An 18,624-nucleotide genomic window follows, 5' to 3' on the forward strand; every position below is an offset into this window, starting at 1 on the left:
ACTAATTCTTAAGGTAATGATTAATTTATCAGGGAATCTTTCAGGCTGTAGGCATGAAAAGGTTGGGGAAATTCAATGGAGGGCAATATTTGTAAAAAAGATGGAGAAGCTATAATATGGTTAAAGAACGCGAAAGTAGGTCTCAATGCCACAGGAGGTAGTGACAAATGGGAAAGGCCATCAATGAATAGATATGAATAAAAAATTAAAAAAAAAAACGTTCACTATTACAAACCTTATAAATAAGGGATTCATTTCGATTATTCTATATTTATTACACAAACTTTTTTCTAAAGTTTTTTTTTCAAGCTTACAAGTGAGGATACATAAGCAGCTTGGCATTAATGCTAGGCATATTGATGTCAAATTATAAAGGGAGACGTCGGCAGAATTTGACCGCGTCTCTGGCATCCCTTTATGATATGTCACAAAATATGCCATGCGAAGACTTCAAGCTGTTTATATACTCTCACCTTTTGGCTTGTATTCTAATGCTTATTATAATCAGGGGTGTCACAGACACCATGTCGGTTTTGCTTATTGTCGTTTTTGTAAACCAATGTTGGTTTCATTTGGTGTCATGAAACCAAGTTAGTTTTGTCAATTTCGAATGTAAATAAAACCAATGTTCGAAACAGCTGTTGTTGCTTACATATGTTGTTTGTTTATTTGTCATTGAAATATCAGTAAAAGTAAAATAAATAAAAAAAGGAATAAGTCGCTATAAATAAAGTAAGATGGCATCAGCAGTGGTAGTTTTTGTGTTGTTGGAAGAAGAACGCTTGTTTATAGTCCTTTAAAAATTCTTTATAAAATCCACGTTTATAGTCCGTTAAAAATTCCTTAAAAAATTCACGTTTATAGTCCTTTAAAAATTCTTAATGAAATCCACGTTTATAGTCCTTTAAAAATTCTTTATAAAATCCACGTTTATAGTCCTTTAAAAATCCACGTTTATAGTCCTTTAAAAATTTTGTTGTTGCAAAATGGTCAGGCTTATCCCTTTTATTGTTGTTTTTTTTTATAAAAACAACGTTTGTTTATTAGTGGAGAACGATGGTAATGTTTACCAGGGGGTAAGGCAGGGAATACCTAGGTTTCGGAAAGAGCCACCAATCCTCATCAGTTCCCTTGTTTTTTGTCTGGGATATTCTCCCCAGAAGTTATTTTAAAAATAACTTCTATGACAAAAAACATTTTTTACCCAAGTGACGAGATCGTAAGCTCAATAGAAGAGGAACAGACAAAACCAACTTACATGGTTATGCTTCTTCGTTCAGGTTTAACGAAAGCATAACAAGTGGAGAAAGATGTAAATGTTTATAAGTGCGGTTGTAAGATTTAGAAGACTTTCCAAAAGAATTTTAGTTTTATTTAATTCTTTGGTTCCTCTTCTATTGAAACTCCACGTTTATAGCCCTTTAAATATCCTTTTAAAATTCTTTAAAAAACTACGTTGATAGTCCTTTAAATAACTTTTAAAAATTCTTTAAAAAAAAACCACGTTTAAAAATTCATTCTTTAAAAATTCTATAAAAAATCCACGTCTATAGTCCTTTAAAAATTCTTAAAAAAATCCACGTCTATAGTGCTTTGAATATCCTTTAAAAATTGTTTAAAAAATCCACATTTTTAGTCCTTTGAATATCCTTTAAAAATTGTTTAAAAAATCCAAAGCAAATGAAAAGTGACAGCTCTAAGCAACTTGGTTTATTTCCAATAACAAAACCAATAACATTGGCTTCTATGACAACCAAAACCGATAAAATTCTAATTCGAAAATAAAACCGATAACATTGATTTTCATGACACCAAAGCATTTTTTCTTGTCGTTTTTAAAACCAATAGTGACAAAATTGGTTTCTATGACAGCCCTGATTGTAAAATGAATCCATTCTGGTCTCCTCGTACAAATCTAAGTCGTGTGTAAAATTTGATCGGACTTGTTAGTTGAAGTTAGAGATTATCCATTGTCGCGTTACATCTAGAATTTGCAAGTGGAATGGAGGCAATATTGACTGTTGCAGGCTCTGTGTAGATGAGAAGGTGATGTAGACAATGGAGCACCTTCTGCTGTGAGGTCGATCACGTTGGTTTAAATCTCTAAAAAATGTTTTTTTATGAAAGTACCTTGGTCTAAATCTTGAAGGAACATTTGTAAAGAATCTAAGTTGATTTAAATTTTCAACAAAAAGCTAAACTATTAAAAACTATTTAAAGAAAAATTAAACACTTATGTTGGCCCAAACTTTCAAAAATAATTGGTTTGTTCCAGAACCTACAAATTAGTACTAATTCTGCTACAACGCGTTCCCGTACTGCAAAAACTAGCAAAACTTGCAGCTCTCTCGAGAAAAAAATGGCGCAGAGTGGTGCACATTTCTGCTTGTTTAAACTACATGAATTTGGCCGAGCAGAAATGTGCAAATTGTGAATTTGACATTTAATTGGCAGGGCTAACAAGGTTGAAAAATGTATTGATACATTTCAATGTTCCCGCGTCATAACAAAAATAAAGAAATGATCAACTTAAAAACTAAAGGAAAAACTAATATTTGTAGTGCATAAAAACAAAAAGAGAAAATATGGAGCACTTTTGGATGATTCCAGTAGTGAAGAGGACTGGCTGAATGATGAATCAGATTATTAATTATTATTATAGATTATTAATTTTAACGTATCGTCTTCAATACTAAATTTTTTAAATTTTGGCGTTCGTTTCAGTAAGGTTTCACGAGTCCGATTTGGACTATTTACTCTTGGAATTTTGAATTTTGACATTTTATCGGATTTCTGCTAATTTTCCGTTCCCTTATTTTTTGAGCACACCTAATTGAGAATGACATTTCGAACTGTTCTCTCTTCTGCTAGTTTTACTACTAAAAAAGTACTGAAACACAACTAATGTTTGACATAATTCATCTATATTTATAACCATGGTACAATTATTACAGGTAACAGCAAGTCCCAGCTGATTTGACTCTATAGTAATACTAGGGTCAAACTCGATGTGACATTTTGTGATTTAATTCCATTTCTTGATATACAATAGGTATGCCCATTTTTGATATAAAATTTGAACATATTTTTTGTCTAATAAGAAGAAAATCGGCGTTGTACTTTACTAAAAGCCAAAGGCGATGGTTTGGAAACTTTTTTTGTGGTTAAGGAACAGCGATACCACATTAGATAATATATTCGTATAATTCATGCTTCCTAAAATTGCGAAAATGTACAATACTTTATGTATGTATGCCGATTGATTTCGACTTGAAAGGGATGTTGCCTTTTCCGCGATTTTCTAGCGATTACTTGAAGTGTTGAGAGATTAGGACCAACAGCTAACAACTATACATTCAGGGGAATGATGTGAAAGCATTAACAGCCTGTTCCACGATCTCGAAAGAAAATTTGTGCGAACGAAGGCTACTCACTCACTTTCGCATAAGAATGCGTTCCACTAACTTTCGTTCTTTCTTTCGCATAGCCTTACGTGATTCAGTGTTGCAAAATATTTTTTGGCAAAATTAATCGCGAAATAAGGCAAAAAAAGCGCCAAATGTCTAATATAAACGCGAAAAAGCAGCAGTGGCTCTGTCTCAACTGACAGTTCAGTTGTAAACAAACAAATTGTAAATAAACAAACAAAATAAAATTTCTAGTGATTGTGTTCAGATTATTTGTGTTCTTAAAAAAGAAAAAAAATGAATATTTCTGTAGCCCTATTTTTTATGGATGATGAGGAGGAGGTTCAAATTGTGCCACGGAGGCATTTAAGAGATGCTTCGAATTTATTTGAAGTACCTAACAACCAGTAAGTATGATTGTATTTTTACATTTTTAAAATAATAAAAAAATGATTTTTTCTAGGTTTGTGTCTTCCAGTGGTCTTCATGGGATTGCTTGCTGCTTCCAAAAATTGGCACTCCTCTGGCGAACTTAGGATTCTCCCCCATATACTCAACTAGTGCCCGCAGCTGTGTAGTTTTTTCGTGCTGGAATTGAGAAAATAAAAAAATATATATTTGTTGTTCACAGATTAAATTGCATTTATTATTTTTACTTACATTTTTCTTTCCATTTTCAATCAAGGAATGTTTATGTTAAAACAATTTTCCTTAATTTTTATTATTCGACAGCAAACACACAAGTGACTGATTTTGACATTTGTGTTCGCATGCGTACGAAAGAAAAAAGATAGTGGAACGCAAAATTACACTGAAACGCTTACGTTTTCGTTCGCTTTGATTTTCGTGCAAATTTTCGTTCTGATGGATTTTAGTGGAACGGAAATCAGCTGTTTGTGGTGTAAAAGTTGTGCGAACGTGTTCTTTCGACATCGTGGAACAGGCTGTAAAATTAATTATCTTAAGAACTATTCTTCTGCATTTTCAATTTAATAATCCAAATTCCAAAAATGTATATTTTTGAAATTAAAATAATTTATTGAAAATTAATTATTTTGTTTACATTTTTGGACACATAACTCTGACACTTGGATTACGTACAAAAACAAATTTATATGTGGTTGTTGTTACGATTGTTGTACAACAACACTTGCTGTTACTTGCTGTATTTTTTTACAATGATTTATAACATTCACATTCAGTCTGTCTTTCAAAAAAATATTTGATAGCAATCCACAATATTGAAAAAACCTTCAAATATTAAAAAATATATTTCAAAAAATCCACTTTCGTCAAAATCAAAATTTATAAAATACATAAAAAATTAAAGACCAATGGTCTATTCCAGAACTGCAAGAATGTAAAAGTTTTTACTCTTTATGACATCGAAGAAAATTGCAAAACTAGTAGATTCTTGCATTTTTCACATTTCTTCACATTTTTTTATTTTCTTCCAAAAATATTTCAAAACAATCCTCCAACGTGAAGAAATACTTTAAAAAAAAAAAATTCAGTAAACATTACTAAAAAAATCACAACAGGGGTCAAGTTTCATTAGCGAAATTTATACGAAATTTCAATTAATAGCATTGGTCAAATAACTCAAAACAAATCGAACTGGGGGCAAATTCTCTAATTCGATATGGAAACAAATTTAAAACTTTCTTCCTATGGGGTGAAAATTGTTTAGGGCTTTGAATAGATTAATTGCCCGCCTCAGAAGGTATCATGTGCGTATGGAAGGTTAGGAGATCTTTATTGAAAAATCTTTCTAAAGAATACATCTCTTTAATTTTAAAACTTTCTTCTTATGGGGTGAAAATTTTCCAGGGCTTTGAATAGTTTAATTGCCCGCCTCAGAAGGTATCATGTGACTATGGAAGGTTAAGAGATCTTTTTTGAAGAATTTTAAAGAATATTTTTTAACGCAGTAATAGAAAACTTTTTTTTAGCTTTTCTTTAAAGACAATTGGACTTTCTATTTAAAGAACTAGAGGTCTTCTATAATTGGGTATTAGAATATAAATAGATTAAACATAAGATATTTTATATGCCACTAGAAGTGAAATCGTCCCTCTATTTGAATGTCATTGGCTTCAAATTGATGGGCATTTGTCCTTTTTTTCTGACGATTTTGAAATCTTGTTAAAGTCCGTTTGGTTTTCTTTTAAAAAGGTTATTTTGTCTTTTAATTTTGATGGGAATTTTTCCGATATTGAATGCAAGAATTTGTCCCCCGGTTTCCATCTCTTAGCTGTTAGACTTTGGAATTCCATATTACTTTTTAGTTGATGCTGTGATTTTTATCAGTTTCTCCTTGCTCGTATAAATGTCTCTTGAACATTTCAAAATTGAATTTTCCTGTCATATTTTCATGTGGTAAAAATGTTATATATTGGTCATGGTAGAATTAAGAAGGTAAAATTATGCTTTCATATGTTTAAAAAATTTTCAACATTTTTCATTTGACAACATTTCATTGTCAAAATGTATATTTATGAATCCCATGGTATATTCATAAATCAGAGACAATTTGACAAGGTAAATTACAAAAAATGCAGAGATGGAAACGCTTATTTTAAATGACTTTATCTTCTTAACCTTTACCATGATATTGGTGTACTTTGGTGCGATAGTAGACTACATAGGAGTATATGTTTTGAAGCGTTATTGAATGAAATGACGGTTTTCAATTCAAATATGCTTTAAGAAAACGACCAACACTGTTCTTGAAATATTTTTATTACTTGATGGGGTTATTTAAAGCGGTTCGGAAGTTATAGTCAAATATTTTAGACACGGATTTTTTTTTTATCAACACTCCTACCTTTCCAAAATGAAAACAATTTGCTAATACCCTTTCTAGGTCCAGAGATGTTCTCTTCTGGTTATGTTCAACCGGCTACACGAACTAAAGTTTTCTAAATTTAACAATTGTTGCAAATAGCCAGCCTTCGGTGGTCATGTGACCACTTGTTGGATAGGTATAGGTATAAGTTGTCAAACGATAACTATATTTCCTATATCGGGTAAGTGGATACGGGAAATCAGTTTCCCGGAATAAGAGTAAAAATAACTGTCTCTGGAAAATATTTCGAAAAAATCGTAGAGTTTTTATTAAACTAGAATTGTTCCAATTGGCCACAGCATTGAGGTTTTTAGCGCTAGGATCTTATTAGACCAGTGTCGGAAATGACTTCAATAGGGGCTGTCATAGAAACCAATTTTGTCACTATTGGTTTTAAAAACGACAAGAAAAAATGATTTGGTGTCATGAAAATCAATGTTATCGGTTTTATTTTCGAATTAGAATTTTATCGGTTTTGGTTGTCATAGAAGCCAATGTTATTGGTTTTGTTATTGGAAATAAACAAAGTTGCTTAGAGCTGTCACTTTTCATTTGCTTTGGATTTTTTAAACAATTTTTAAAGGATATTCAATAGACTAAAAATTTGGATTTTTTAAAGAATTTTTAAAGGATATTCAAGGACTAAAAATGTGGATTTTTTAAAGAATTTTTAAAGGACTATATACGTGGATTTTTTAAAGAATTTTTAAAGGACTATAGACGTGGATTTTTTAATGAATTTTTAAAGGACTATAGACGTGGATTTTTTAAAAAATATTTAAAGAATATTCAAAGGACTATAAACGTGTATTTTTTAAACATTTTTTAAAGGATATTCAAAGGAGTATAAACGTGGATTTTTTAAACAATTTTTAAAGAATATTCAAAGGACTAAAAATGTGGATTTTTTAAAGAATATTCAAAGGACTAAAAATGTGGATTTTTTAAACAATTTTTAAAGAATATTCAAAGGAGTATAAACGTGGATTTTTTAAAGAATATTCAAAGGACTAAAAATGTGGATTTTTTAAACATTTTTTAAAGGATATTTAAAGGACCAAAAATGTGGATTTTTTAAAGGATATTTAAAGGACTATAAACGTGGATTTTAAAAGAATTTTTAAAGGACTATAAACGTGGATTTTTTTAAAAAAAAATTTCAAAGGACTATAAACGTGGATTTTTTTTAAAAAAATTTTAATGGATTATAAACGTGGATTTTTTTAAAGGATATTAAAAGGACCATAAAAGTGGATTTTTTAAGGATTTTTTAAATAATTTTTAAAGGACCATAAACCATAAATCTGCATAGCAGCTTTATGAGTAAGTTCACAATAAAAAAAATGCTTACGCTATCTCCGGCAACTCCAGTAGGTTGCTGAAATCTCTAAGAGCTTTTCTCGTCACCTTTTCTGAGCGTTCTTCGTCCAACAACACAAAAACTACCACTGCTGATGCCATCTTACTTTATTTATAGCGACTTATTCCTTTTTTTATTTACTTTACTTTTACTGATATTTCAATGACAAATAAACAAACAACATATGTAAGCAACAACAGCTGTTTCGAACATTGGTTTTATTTACATTCGAAATTGACAAAACCAACTTGGTTTCATGACACCAAATGAAACCCGCATTCTAATAACATCTGATGGTCTCTTGTGGATCCTTATGGATATGTATGAGAAACATTTGTGTTTCTCAATAAGACCTATTTATTTTTTGCATTATTCCAACGTTCTGGCAAAGATCATTTCTCCAGGATGCCCTTTTTGGAGTTTAATTGGAAATTCCATTGAGGTTTCCTACTCTATCTTTGTGTGTTATGCAAATTGTGTGGCTCAGTGTTATTTCTATAATTTTATTTATTTTAATTTCATTTATTTTAACAATAAATAATAATAGGGATAGGCTGCTGGTCATATATCTTGAAAACATTTTGAGGTTGGTTATAAATTTCTCCGTTGCTTTTTTTCATAACAAATAAATAATAATAATAAAATTAAAAATCACAATAATACTAATAATAATAATAGTACTAATAATAATATAACAATAATAAAAAAATAATAACGCAAATAAAATTTTTGTTCGTGAACCTCTTTATTTTTTAACTTAAAATGAAAAAGCTTATTTATCTTTTTTGAAAATTTTAATTGCTGTTTGTAGAACTTCATTAAAATATTTATCTTGTTTTGTTCTTAGGACTCTATAAAAATATTATTTCTATTTTTTTTTAATTTATTCAAACAACAAATAAAAGCAAACATATATTTAATAAAAAAAAATATATATATTCTAACATTTGAAAACCAAAAACAAAAAGTGATGCATTAACATCTATAAATATAAAAAACACAAATTGAGAAAAAAATAATGATTTTTTTTAACTCATTCTATACAGATTTAGAACTAAATGATATATAAAATAAACGACTATGGAACGCGATTTTTTATTTATTATCTAATTTTTCTTCATCTTTCTTAAAAAAAAGAGAAAATAAAAACTAAAATAGAAAAAAATATTAAAAACAAACATTCGACATTTTTTTAATTTTTATAAACGAGATAATTTCAATAAAAAGAAAAATAACGAAATAAATCCATATATATTATATAAAAAAAAATATGAAAAACAACAACAATAAGTCTACATAAAAGCAGAAAAAATTTAATTTAACAATTTTATGTTATATAGAAATTTAAAACAAAAAAAAATGATAAACAAAATATTATTACTACGCTTTATAAAAGAAGAAAAAAAAAAAACACAACTTAAATTCATTAAAAACAAAATAAAAAAAACTGAAATAAAAATTATATATAAATTAAATATATACTTATATTGATACGAAATAATATATGAAAAAAAAAACAAACAAACTGAAGAATAAATAAAAAATATAAACAAAAAACCAACAAAACTAAATGTTATGATGATAAAACCAAAAAAAAAAAAAAAAACAGAACAAAAAGAAAATGAACTCAAAAACAAAAATAAAAAAATTAATGTGAAATAATTCTTAATTCAAGGTTTTATTTTTTAAGAATTTCGTAATTATTTTCTTTGGCAAGACTTGTCAAGGTCTTCTGTTTTATAGAAAAATTTCTCGAGGACTTCTGTTTCGTAGACCTTAAAGGTTATAGAAATACCTATTGTTCTCAATAACATTTCATTACACCAACTTCTGGAAGAAGACCTAAAATTTCCTCGCCAAGACTAGGCAAGGCCTTCTATTATGTAGAAGATATCCTTAAGGTCTTCTTATTTTATTTATTTTCAATGTGTTGAGTAAACTAGCCCATAGGGCCATGGAGGGTTCCACAAACTCCTATACATGACTACTCTACTTCTGTTTCATATGAGATCTTCTAAAGATCTTCTGTTTTCCGAACCTGAAAAGTCCTTTGTTTTATATGTTCTTAAAATACTTCAATGTCATGGCAAATGGACGGAAGAAAACAGCAACATCAGCAGAAATGGTTCGAAAAGTAAAGAAGCGACTTGACCCGCGTCACTGTGGCCGAAAAATGGCTCGTGAGCTGAACATATCGCAATATTCCATTCGGCAAATATTGAAAAATGGGCTCGAGGTAAAGCCACCGAAATTTCAAAAAGTGTAAGAACTTATACCGCAACGGAAAGAAAATAGACTCAAGAGCTAAAGAGTTGCTTCGCCTGACCGAAAGTGCTGAACTGCCGAATTTGGCTTTCTCCGATGAGAAAACATTCGTTGTCCGGCAGTTTGTAAACAAACAAAATGGTTATGTTTACCATTGGCACCTTCGGTTGGCCACCAGAATTCAAGCGCCGGTCATGGTGATGGTGTGGTCCGCCATTAATGCCGATGGTCGCTCTCCACTCGTATTAATAGACCATGGCATCAGACCAAATGCCGAATATTATCGCGAAAATATTCTGGAGGTTGTATTAAAGCCTTGGGCACGCAAACATTTTGGCCGCAGACCTTGGACATTCCAACAGGACTCAGCACCATCGCACACAGCACGCGCCACCCAGGCCTTGACCACTAGGCCTTAAAAAGTAAAAATCCTTTTTTTTAAATTCTTCACAAAATTGCTCGTCTTTATTTGTATACAAAAAGAACTACAATTAAAACAATTTTAACATTTCACTTAAGAAGACATAATCTACATAAATACACGTAGGAGGGTTTTTAAAATAAATGCAATATATAAAAGGCACCCAAGTTTACTAAAAAAAAACAAAGATCAAAAATCAAAACTATATATCAAAAATAAATGCAATTTAAAATCTGGTACAGGTTGTCAGTGGTAGTGTCAAGGAATTTCCCAATTAATTCTCAGCTTCTTCCTCAAAGGTAATGACAGCAGCGCCCTTGGCAACATTTGAACCTTCGGCGCCACCAATCGATTTAACAACAGCATCCTTGGGAGCCTTGAGAATGTGTTCCATTTTCATGGCAATCAATACGGCCAAGTTGTCACCCTTTTTCACCTTATCGCCCGGTTTAACCAAAACCTTTTCCAAAACACCAGGCATGGGGGCGATTACCTTCGATCCAGCACTACCCATTTGATCAACGGCAGCATTTAAGAATTTCGGTTGTACCAATTCAAAAGCCAATTTACCATTTTCCAAAAACACACTAACTTCCGATTCATCAATATAGGCATTGTATGTGGAAATGTTATTGGCAATATTGGAACGAATCTTTAGACGTTCACCATCCTCTATGCGATCAGCTTTGACGGTATACCACGAGCCATTATCAATTTGAATTTCAATATTTTCAGCATTAAATTTAACATTGATTTGATAGGTCTTCTCATTGGCCTTCAGTTGGTATTGGCGTATTAGGTCATAGTTCAAACGTAAATTAGCCGAGGCAGCAAAAGGATCGTTGCGGCTAGGGGCATTTGTTTGGGATGCTTCCAATTCATTGAACACCAATGAAAGGGCAGCTTTACACAAGTCATTATCGGAAATTTCCACCGGTGGGAATAGAGTATCGAAATGTTGATCAATGAAACCGGTGTGAACATTGCCAGATTGGAATTCAGGATGGGAGGCCAAGTCAATCAGGAAATTGATGTTGGTTTCAAGGCCAGTGATCTGAAAAGCAAAGAGAAGGTGAGTATTAAAAATGGTTAGTTAATCTGAGCAGAAGTGATAAATAAATGAATGACAAGAAGGTATTATTTGTAAAGAAGACCAATAGGACGTTATAATAGACGACTAAAAACGTAGAAGACAAAATGGTCTTTCAATAGAAGACAAAATGGGAAAAGACAAAAATGGATCTATTAATAGAGGGCAAGAAGTCTTTACTTTGAAGACCAAGTTTTGTTTTTAGAGGGATTATCAAGGTCTTCTAATAACTCAAAATATGTCTTCGAATCTGCAACAAAGACCAAATAATCTTCAAGTAGGACACCAAGAAATTTCTTCAAAAAGAATAGCAAATTATCCGCAAATAGACAATAACAGAAAGATCTAAGGATAAAAGACCTCAAGCTCTTCAAATCATTGCCCCATTTGTCTTCAAAAAAAAAAAAAAAAAGGCTAAAAGAGTCTTCCATCAAAGGGTTCCAAAGTGTATACTTCTAAGATCTCCAAACCTTCCATACTCACATGATACTCCCTGAGGCGGGCAATTAAGCTGTTCAAAGCCTGTGAACGATTTTCACCCCATACAACCAATTTGGCAATCATGGGATCATAATGCACCGACACCTCATCACCTTCCCGGACGCCGGTCTCAACACGAACCAAATCGCTAGCTTGGGGTGTGGCCAAATAGCGTAGAGGACCAGCTCCTGGCAAGAAACCACCGCGAGGATTTTCAGCATAAATACGAGCCTCAAAAGCATGACCTTTACGGGTAATTTGTTCTTGAGTCACTGGCAGTGGTTCACCGGCAGCAATGCGAATTTGCCATTCAACTAAATCGGTACCGGTAATCATTTCAGAAATTGGATGCTCCACCTGGAGACGGGTGTTCATTTCCATGAAATGGAAACTAAGATCTTCTTTGTCCATAATGAATTCAACAGTGCCGGCGCCAACATAACCCACAGCCTTGGCGGCACGGACGGCGGCTTCGCCCAATTCACGACGCAACTCTTCAGACAAGCCAGGCTGGAATTAAAACAATTATATTAAGAATTATTGTTTCTACAAAACAAAAAATACTTACAGCTGGTGCTTCTTCAATGATCTTCTGATGACGTCTTTGCACGGAACAATCTCTTTCCCACAAGTACACAGCATTGCCGTATTGATCGGCAAACACCTGGACCTCTACGTGACGTGGTGAACGAACATAACGTTCCAAAAGCACCGAGCTATCACCAAATGATTTTTGCGATTCCGTACGAGCCGAATTCAAGGCATCCATAAAATCTTCTTGCTTATCGGCAATACGCATACCTTTGCCACCACCACCGCGAACAGCCTTAATCATCAAGGGAAATCCAATCTTTTGGGCCTCCTTTTGCAAACGTTCATCCGATTGATCTTCACCATGATAACCATTAATAATGGGTACACCGGCGGCATCCATAATATGTTTACTTGTGCTCTTAATACCCATATCGCGGATGGCAGAGCTAGGAGGTCCCATAAAGACAACACCCTCCTTTTGGCACAATTCAGCAAATTCCACAGATTCTGATAAGAAACCATAACCCGGGTGGATGGCTTGACAGCCGGATTTCTTGGCAATTTCTATGATGCGATCGCCGCGCAAATACGATGAGGCTGATGCAGCCTCACCCACACGATATGCCTCATCAGCATATTGAGTGTGCAGGGACTTTTCATCGGGATCAGAGTACACTGCCACCGTTCGTACACCTAATTTACGGGCAGTTTTAATGACACGGCAGGCAATCTCACCACGATTGGCAATGAGGATTTTATTAATTGGCCTTACCGCAGGTGTTACTTTGGCGGAGTAACATCTGTAAAAAAAATCAGATAAAAAACATGAAGTTCAAAACAAAAAAAATATTTATGTAACAACGTTCTGTGGGGTCGAGAATATCTCAGGTGATATAGATGCTGATCGTGGGAGCATTCACGGTTTGTGAATATGAGAGCAGTGAAGAAGACTAGTTATAACCTGGACTTACCTTATGTTCCTTAAATTTCTAATTAGTTGTGTGTACATTTTCTTCTAAAATTCTTTATTCTTAAACTACGCACACCTGCGGAATTGCAAAATGATCTTCTCCGTCTTATCAATTAGGGTTGGTAAACCATCGATAGCACGGTTGCTGATATCGATTGTGTTAACAATATCGATTATCGTCTTCCGAAGAAGTCATCAATGGTTGAAGCCCAAATGCCATGTCCTTGGTGGTACGCCACCGGTTCTCGAGACAATGTTTATCCATATATAACTATTGGTGGGAAAAAGTTCCGCATGTCGACACTTTCCCGCTTTTCGAAGGCTGTGCCCGAGCAACACTCACCGAGCTTACCAGAGAGAAATCCCATCTTGGGCTTCCCGTGTTTGTGCCTGTGCATGATGTTAATTGTTATCCGATTAATGCTAACTCTGAAATAACACAGAGAGGGAGAGAGAGTGAATGCAGTGAGCATATACTACCAAGCTACTCATTGACAACGGCAACGCCGTTGATGGAGTAACACTGAGGTAAACATCGATTACTGATTACTTTTTAAACAGCTGTGCATTGGAATTCGTTAAAATTAAATAATATTTTATATTTTCTAGCCGAAATAAAGTTAATTTCGTAGTATACCGAATACCGTAACAGTTAGAAGTACTAGGCGTAAAGCAAGATCGCCCAAAATGGTAATGCCTATAGAAGAAAAAAAGCCAGAGTGATATGGACGAATCAAATCAATCTAAAGAAAACAGTTCCCATGTGGCCTGGGGAGAAGAAAAGAGATGTTATTGTCATAAAGATCAAATTTCGATGACGAAAGCAGCAACGGTCTAGAGGTCGGGGTGAAATATGATGAATGCCAGCACAAAATACCCTGGGCCGAGGTAATTAAGGAATTCCCTCCTCTTGATCTTGGTATTGTCATTTCCAGAAAACGTATCAATTCCACGGTTGGGACAAATGAAAAATAGCCATCTTAATCGTTCGATCCTCCTCCTCAAGATCGTATACCCAATACCAATGAGGCTGAATAGAATTTTCCAAAAACAATGATCAATTCAATGGCGTAGAGGAGGTCTCAGATATATAGCTGTTCGAATTGTCGCAAACCTGGACACACATGACGCGAATGTAACCGACTCTTTTGCTACCGTTTTGCGAAGACATTAAAATGCTTTGTTTGCCAACAGGGAAACCGGCAGAGGTGAGTGGAAGAGAAGGAGGGACTACTTCTGAGAAGAACCCTCAGACAACGGAGAAAATATAAAAAAAGACGAGATCATAATATTAAATTAAATGGAATGGATTGAATTCGAAGACATAATCGAATCGAGACAAAAATCAGAGATGGGGACCTGTTTTTTATTCAGTGAAATTTGACAAGGTAAATTACACAAAATTCAGAGGTGGATAGTCTTATTTGAAATTACTTTACCTTCATAATTTTACCAAGATAAAGAATTCAAAAACTTCGTCTTAAGCAAACGTTTTCGTTGATCTTTGTTCTTGTGTAGGCCTAGAATGAGTTTTCACTTAAGGACTTTGGGGATTAAACCCCCAGAATTACCAGATGAAAATGTTTTCAAATTCTTCACTATACCTGTTATCATGGTAGAACTAAGAAGGTAAAGTCATGTAATCATATGTTCGCATTTTTTTTTCAAATTTATACATTTGACAACATCTCATTGTTAAAATCTATATTCATAATTCCATTGTATACACACAAAATCAGAGATGGGAACTGTTTTTTATGCATTGAAAATTGACAAGGTAAATTACAGAAAATGCAGAGCTGGGACTGCTAATTTGAAATAAGGTTACCTTTATTTCATTGTACCATGCCTGTTATATGGATTCTGTAGTAAAACGAAAACTTACGCTGAAAATTTCTTGTAACGAAGTTAATGTCAATTTGACTAAAAATGAGGGATGGAAATCTTTTTCCAGTATTTTAGCAAACAAGGAGTGATATTGTCTTCATACTTTTCCTGGGCGTAACCAAATTCAACCATACCAAAATTAAGACTTACATGACTTATCAGACGAGTATTGTAGGTTTCTATTTTATATTACATTTTTTCTTGACATTAAACCCTTTAAAAGGCGTGAAAATAACGAAATATTTGGTTTGAAATAAATACAAAATTCTTTACTGCTGTACGTCCACATTTAAGGAAGCACGATAAAACATCAATTTGACAATAAAAGGACATAAAATAAAAAATTGTAATCGAATGATAACATAAAATTACCTTGGTAATTGTATCAAGATTTCGCTGCTCTTTTTACAAATTGAGTTGATTTATTATGGGAAGTCAGAACATGTCATAACATTCAGAAGTCAGCCACACTATTCAGTAACATGAAACTGCGACCAACTTCACGTTTTATTGAACACAGCTCTTCAGGGTTGTATTGCAGTTGCGTATTAAGTCACAGACGTATTGGATGTAAAACAATGACATTATTTGGCCCTGTTTTAAAAACATTTATTAAAAACAATATTTGGACGCTATTTTCTTTATAAAAAATAAAAAAAAACGATTTTGAAAAATCTAGGATCACCGGAGCTAAAAACCCATTTTTAAAGAAAAAAAATAGCAAAATCCACATTAATTTTTATAGGAAGTTTTCAAAAACGTTTTTTTGTTGTTGGAATTTTTTTCCGAAAATCCCCATGACTAATCACCGCCTGCATTATTTCAATGAGCAAGCCAATGGATGATTGACCAACATCTCCTCTACATGCAGCATGTTTAAAATTTTAGCTGAAACAATGCCAATATTTACACATCATCACCATCTCATAGATTAATGGAAATGAAATACAATATTGTCATAAGCGGACTTCTGAAACCTTGTCCAGAAATTAAAAACTAAAAAAAAACAGCTACTACGAATATAACAGTAGAAGTCTTTGAAACCGGGGCGCCTTGAAAATCAGATTTTGTGCTCAATATTATTCAAATTTTTGTTTCGATCTAACATGGGTAGCAAAATGATTTAAACAAAGCTGAATAAATGAGAGAAGTTAAAACAAAACAGAAGCGTTACTGAGTAATAAATTAAAAGAAGTTTTCAAATTAACAGAATTTGTGTGAATTTAATTAAACAATGCTCTCAGAGTTTACATGTGTTGGGGGGAAATTAAGGAGAGAGAAATAACAAATTAGAGAGAGAGAGAGAGTAACGGAGAATACCACATAGCCGGCATTTGTTGATCTCCCCCAAAAAATGAGAGAAAAGCAATGAATGGCAATGCCTTTTTAAAGTTGTTTGTTGCCATTCCATGTTTGCTCCATGGCATTGTGCTTTACTTATGTGCATGCGTCAACTTGCCGAGCTCAAAATCGATGTTGCTTGTAAAACTTCAAGTCTTTTACGATTTAGTTTTATTTTAAACGTTAAAGCGATCACTTGAGCGATTTTCAAAGAAGCGGTAAAATTACAAATTTAGTTTACAAAACTTTTTCTACGTGCTTCGGTTTGAAGACTGGGAAAAAAGAAACAAAAACAAAATCCAAAAATCAAAAGCGTAAAGTTGAACGTTTTTTGAATGGCTGCAAAAATCAACACAAACGCCAACAACAACAAATGATACCAATAAAAACTCGTTATAGTAATTTAATAAAATTGCCACAATAACAACAACAGCAACAAAAACCAAAGTGAACCACAAAAAACCCAAATTGTAAATGAAAGAGTTTGACTAAATACACGAGCTGGCTGGCTAGCGGCCCGACACATATGATTGAAAATATAACAACATTAACAACAACTTTTGTAAATTTAGAATTAAAAAAAACAACAACAACAAAAATCGTGCACTTACAAAGTGAAGGAAAAAAATAACCTTCATTTGAATAAATCGTGGAAAAAAGATGGCATAAAAAATATAAAGAAAATATTGAAAAAAAATACGTAATTTTAAGGAGTTATAAATAAAAATGATGAAAATAAAAATTTTAAATAAAAACAAAAATGTTGAAAAGAAAAAGTTGTCATCATGCATATAAAAAGTGAAATTGTTTATTTTAGTTTTTCGAACCTCCCCATGGAATTTCAAACAACCTTAAACTCTAAACAGTCGAATAGATGCTAATTGAAAGAGAGAAAAAGTGTTAAAAAATCGGAACCAAAGTCCAAAAAAAAAAAAAATAAATAAATAAATAATAATAAAATAAAAAACAAAATATGTTTTGGAATTGGATACAATTTTCTAATATTTTCACTTTGTAATCCCAAGGAAATATTTGAATGCGGTTTTGTACGAAATTCCCCGCACATTTTTGTTTGGTTTCAGAGCTGCAAGAATGTAAAACTTTTCCGTACGATTATCGATTTTTTATACCCTCCACCATAGTATGGAGGGTATATTAAGTTTGTCATTCCGTTTGTAACACCTCGAAATATACATTTTAGACCCCACAAAGTATATATATATATATATATATATATATATATATTCTTGATCAGCATAAAATTCTATGTCGATTTAGCAATGTCCGTCCGTCTGTCCGTCTGCGGAAATCACTCTAGCTTCCAAACAAAATGAAGTAAGTTGATAAAAATTTACTCAAATGTGTATTATGTATGCAGGACTTTTGGTATTGAAAATGGGCCTTGTAGACCCAAGTCTTGGTATAGCCCCCACATAAAGGTACCTCCCGATATGCGGTATTTTAATGATTTTCGCGACATTATTTATCAGAATTGTTTCAAATTTCGCATTTGAAGTTCATAATGGATACTACAGCCTATGACAGAAAATGGGCCATGTAGGTCCACGTCTTCGTATAGCCCCCATATGACGGTACCACCCGAAATTCGGTAGTTTGATGATTTTAGCGACATTATTTACCGGAATTATTTCAAATTTGGCATTTGAAGTTCGTAATGGATACTTCGCCTATGACAAAAAATGGACCATGTAGGTCCACGTCGTCGTATAGCCCCCATATAACGGTACCTCCCGATATGCGGTATTTGGGTGATTTTCGCGACATTATTTATCAGAATTGTTTCAAATTTCGCATTTGAAGTTCATAATGGATACTACAGCCTATGCCAGAAAATTGTCTGTGCAGGTCCACGTTTTACAACCCCCATGGTACCTCCCTATATTCGGTATTTTGATGATTTTAGCTACATTATAAAATAAAAACATTTTTTTTCAAGTTTCTCATTTAAATATTGTAATAGCTTGTGATAAAAGTTGCCTATGCAGGTCCACGTCGTCTAA

The 18,624-nt window shown here is 32.9% G+C and overlaps 2 protein-coding genes and 2 long non-coding RNA genes across 5 annotated transcripts in view; 2 read left to right on the top strand and 2 right to left on the bottom strand.

The window, feature by feature from the left end:
- Positions 1-3,674: 3,674 nt before the first annotated feature.
- LOC131802783 (uncharacterized) lies at positions 3,675-4,044 on the top strand. The gene is made up of 2 exons (XR_009342389.1): positions 3,675-3,814; positions 3,871-4,044. It is a non-coding gene; the product is annotated as an uncharacterized LOC131802783 (long non-coding RNA).
- Positions 3,751-4,551, bottom strand: LOC131802782 (uncharacterized). The gene is made up of 2 exons (XR_009342388.1): positions 4,068-4,551; positions 3,751-3,995 (listed from the first exon to the last, which is right to left on the bottom strand). It is a non-coding gene; the product is annotated as an uncharacterized LOC131802782 (long non-coding RNA).
- Positions 4,552-10,450: 5,899 nt separating this feature from the next.
- Positions 10,451-13,565, bottom strand: LOC101892497 (methylcrotonoyl-CoA carboxylase subunit alpha, mitochondrial). The gene is made up of 4 exons (XM_005183477.4): positions 13,377-13,565; positions 12,440-13,205; positions 11,875-12,381; positions 10,451-11,355 (listed from the first exon to the last, which is right to left on the bottom strand). The coding sequence occupies exons 1-4, from the start codon at positions 13,412-13,414 to the stop codon at positions 10,576-10,578; spliced, it is 2,091 nt and encodes a 696-aa protein (XP_005183534.1). The 5' UTR covers positions 13,415-13,565; the 3' UTR covers positions 10,451-10,575.
- A 3,155-nt stretch (positions 13,566-16,720) lies between these two features.
- The window catches only part of LOC101892331 (uncharacterized), an 83,700-nt gene continuing 81,796 nt past the window's right edge, over positions 16,721-18,624 (top strand). For both annotated transcript variants that reach the window (XM_059123365.1, XM_059123367.1), the window contains exon 1: positions 16,721-16,821. The gene's annotated coding sequence lies outside the window, so the exon portion shown is untranslated. The remainder of the gene's footprint in view (positions 16,822-18,624) is intronic.

The sequence above is a fragment of the Musca domestica genome, unplaced genomic scaffold, assembly GCF_030504385.1.
Source record: "Musca domestica strain aabys unplaced genomic scaffold, Musca_domestica.polishedcontigs.V.1.1 24, whole genome shotgun sequence".
In the NCBI taxonomy this organism is placed as follows: Eukaryota; Metazoa; Arthropoda; class Insecta; order Diptera; family Muscidae; genus Musca; species Musca domestica.

Coding starts and splice junctions, on each gene's coding strand:
- LOC101892497 (XM_005183477.4), bottom strand. CDS start 13,414: ATGTACACACAACTAATTAGAAATTTAAGGAACATAAG. Junction 13,206..13,376: donor AGAAATTTAAGGAACATAAG/GTAAGTCCAGGT, acceptor TTTTTTTTACAG/ATGTTACTCCGCCAAAGTAA. Junction 11,356..11,874: donor CCCGCCTCAGGGAGTATCAT/GTGAGTATGGAA, acceptor TTTGCTTTTCAG/ATCACTGGCCTTGAAACCAA.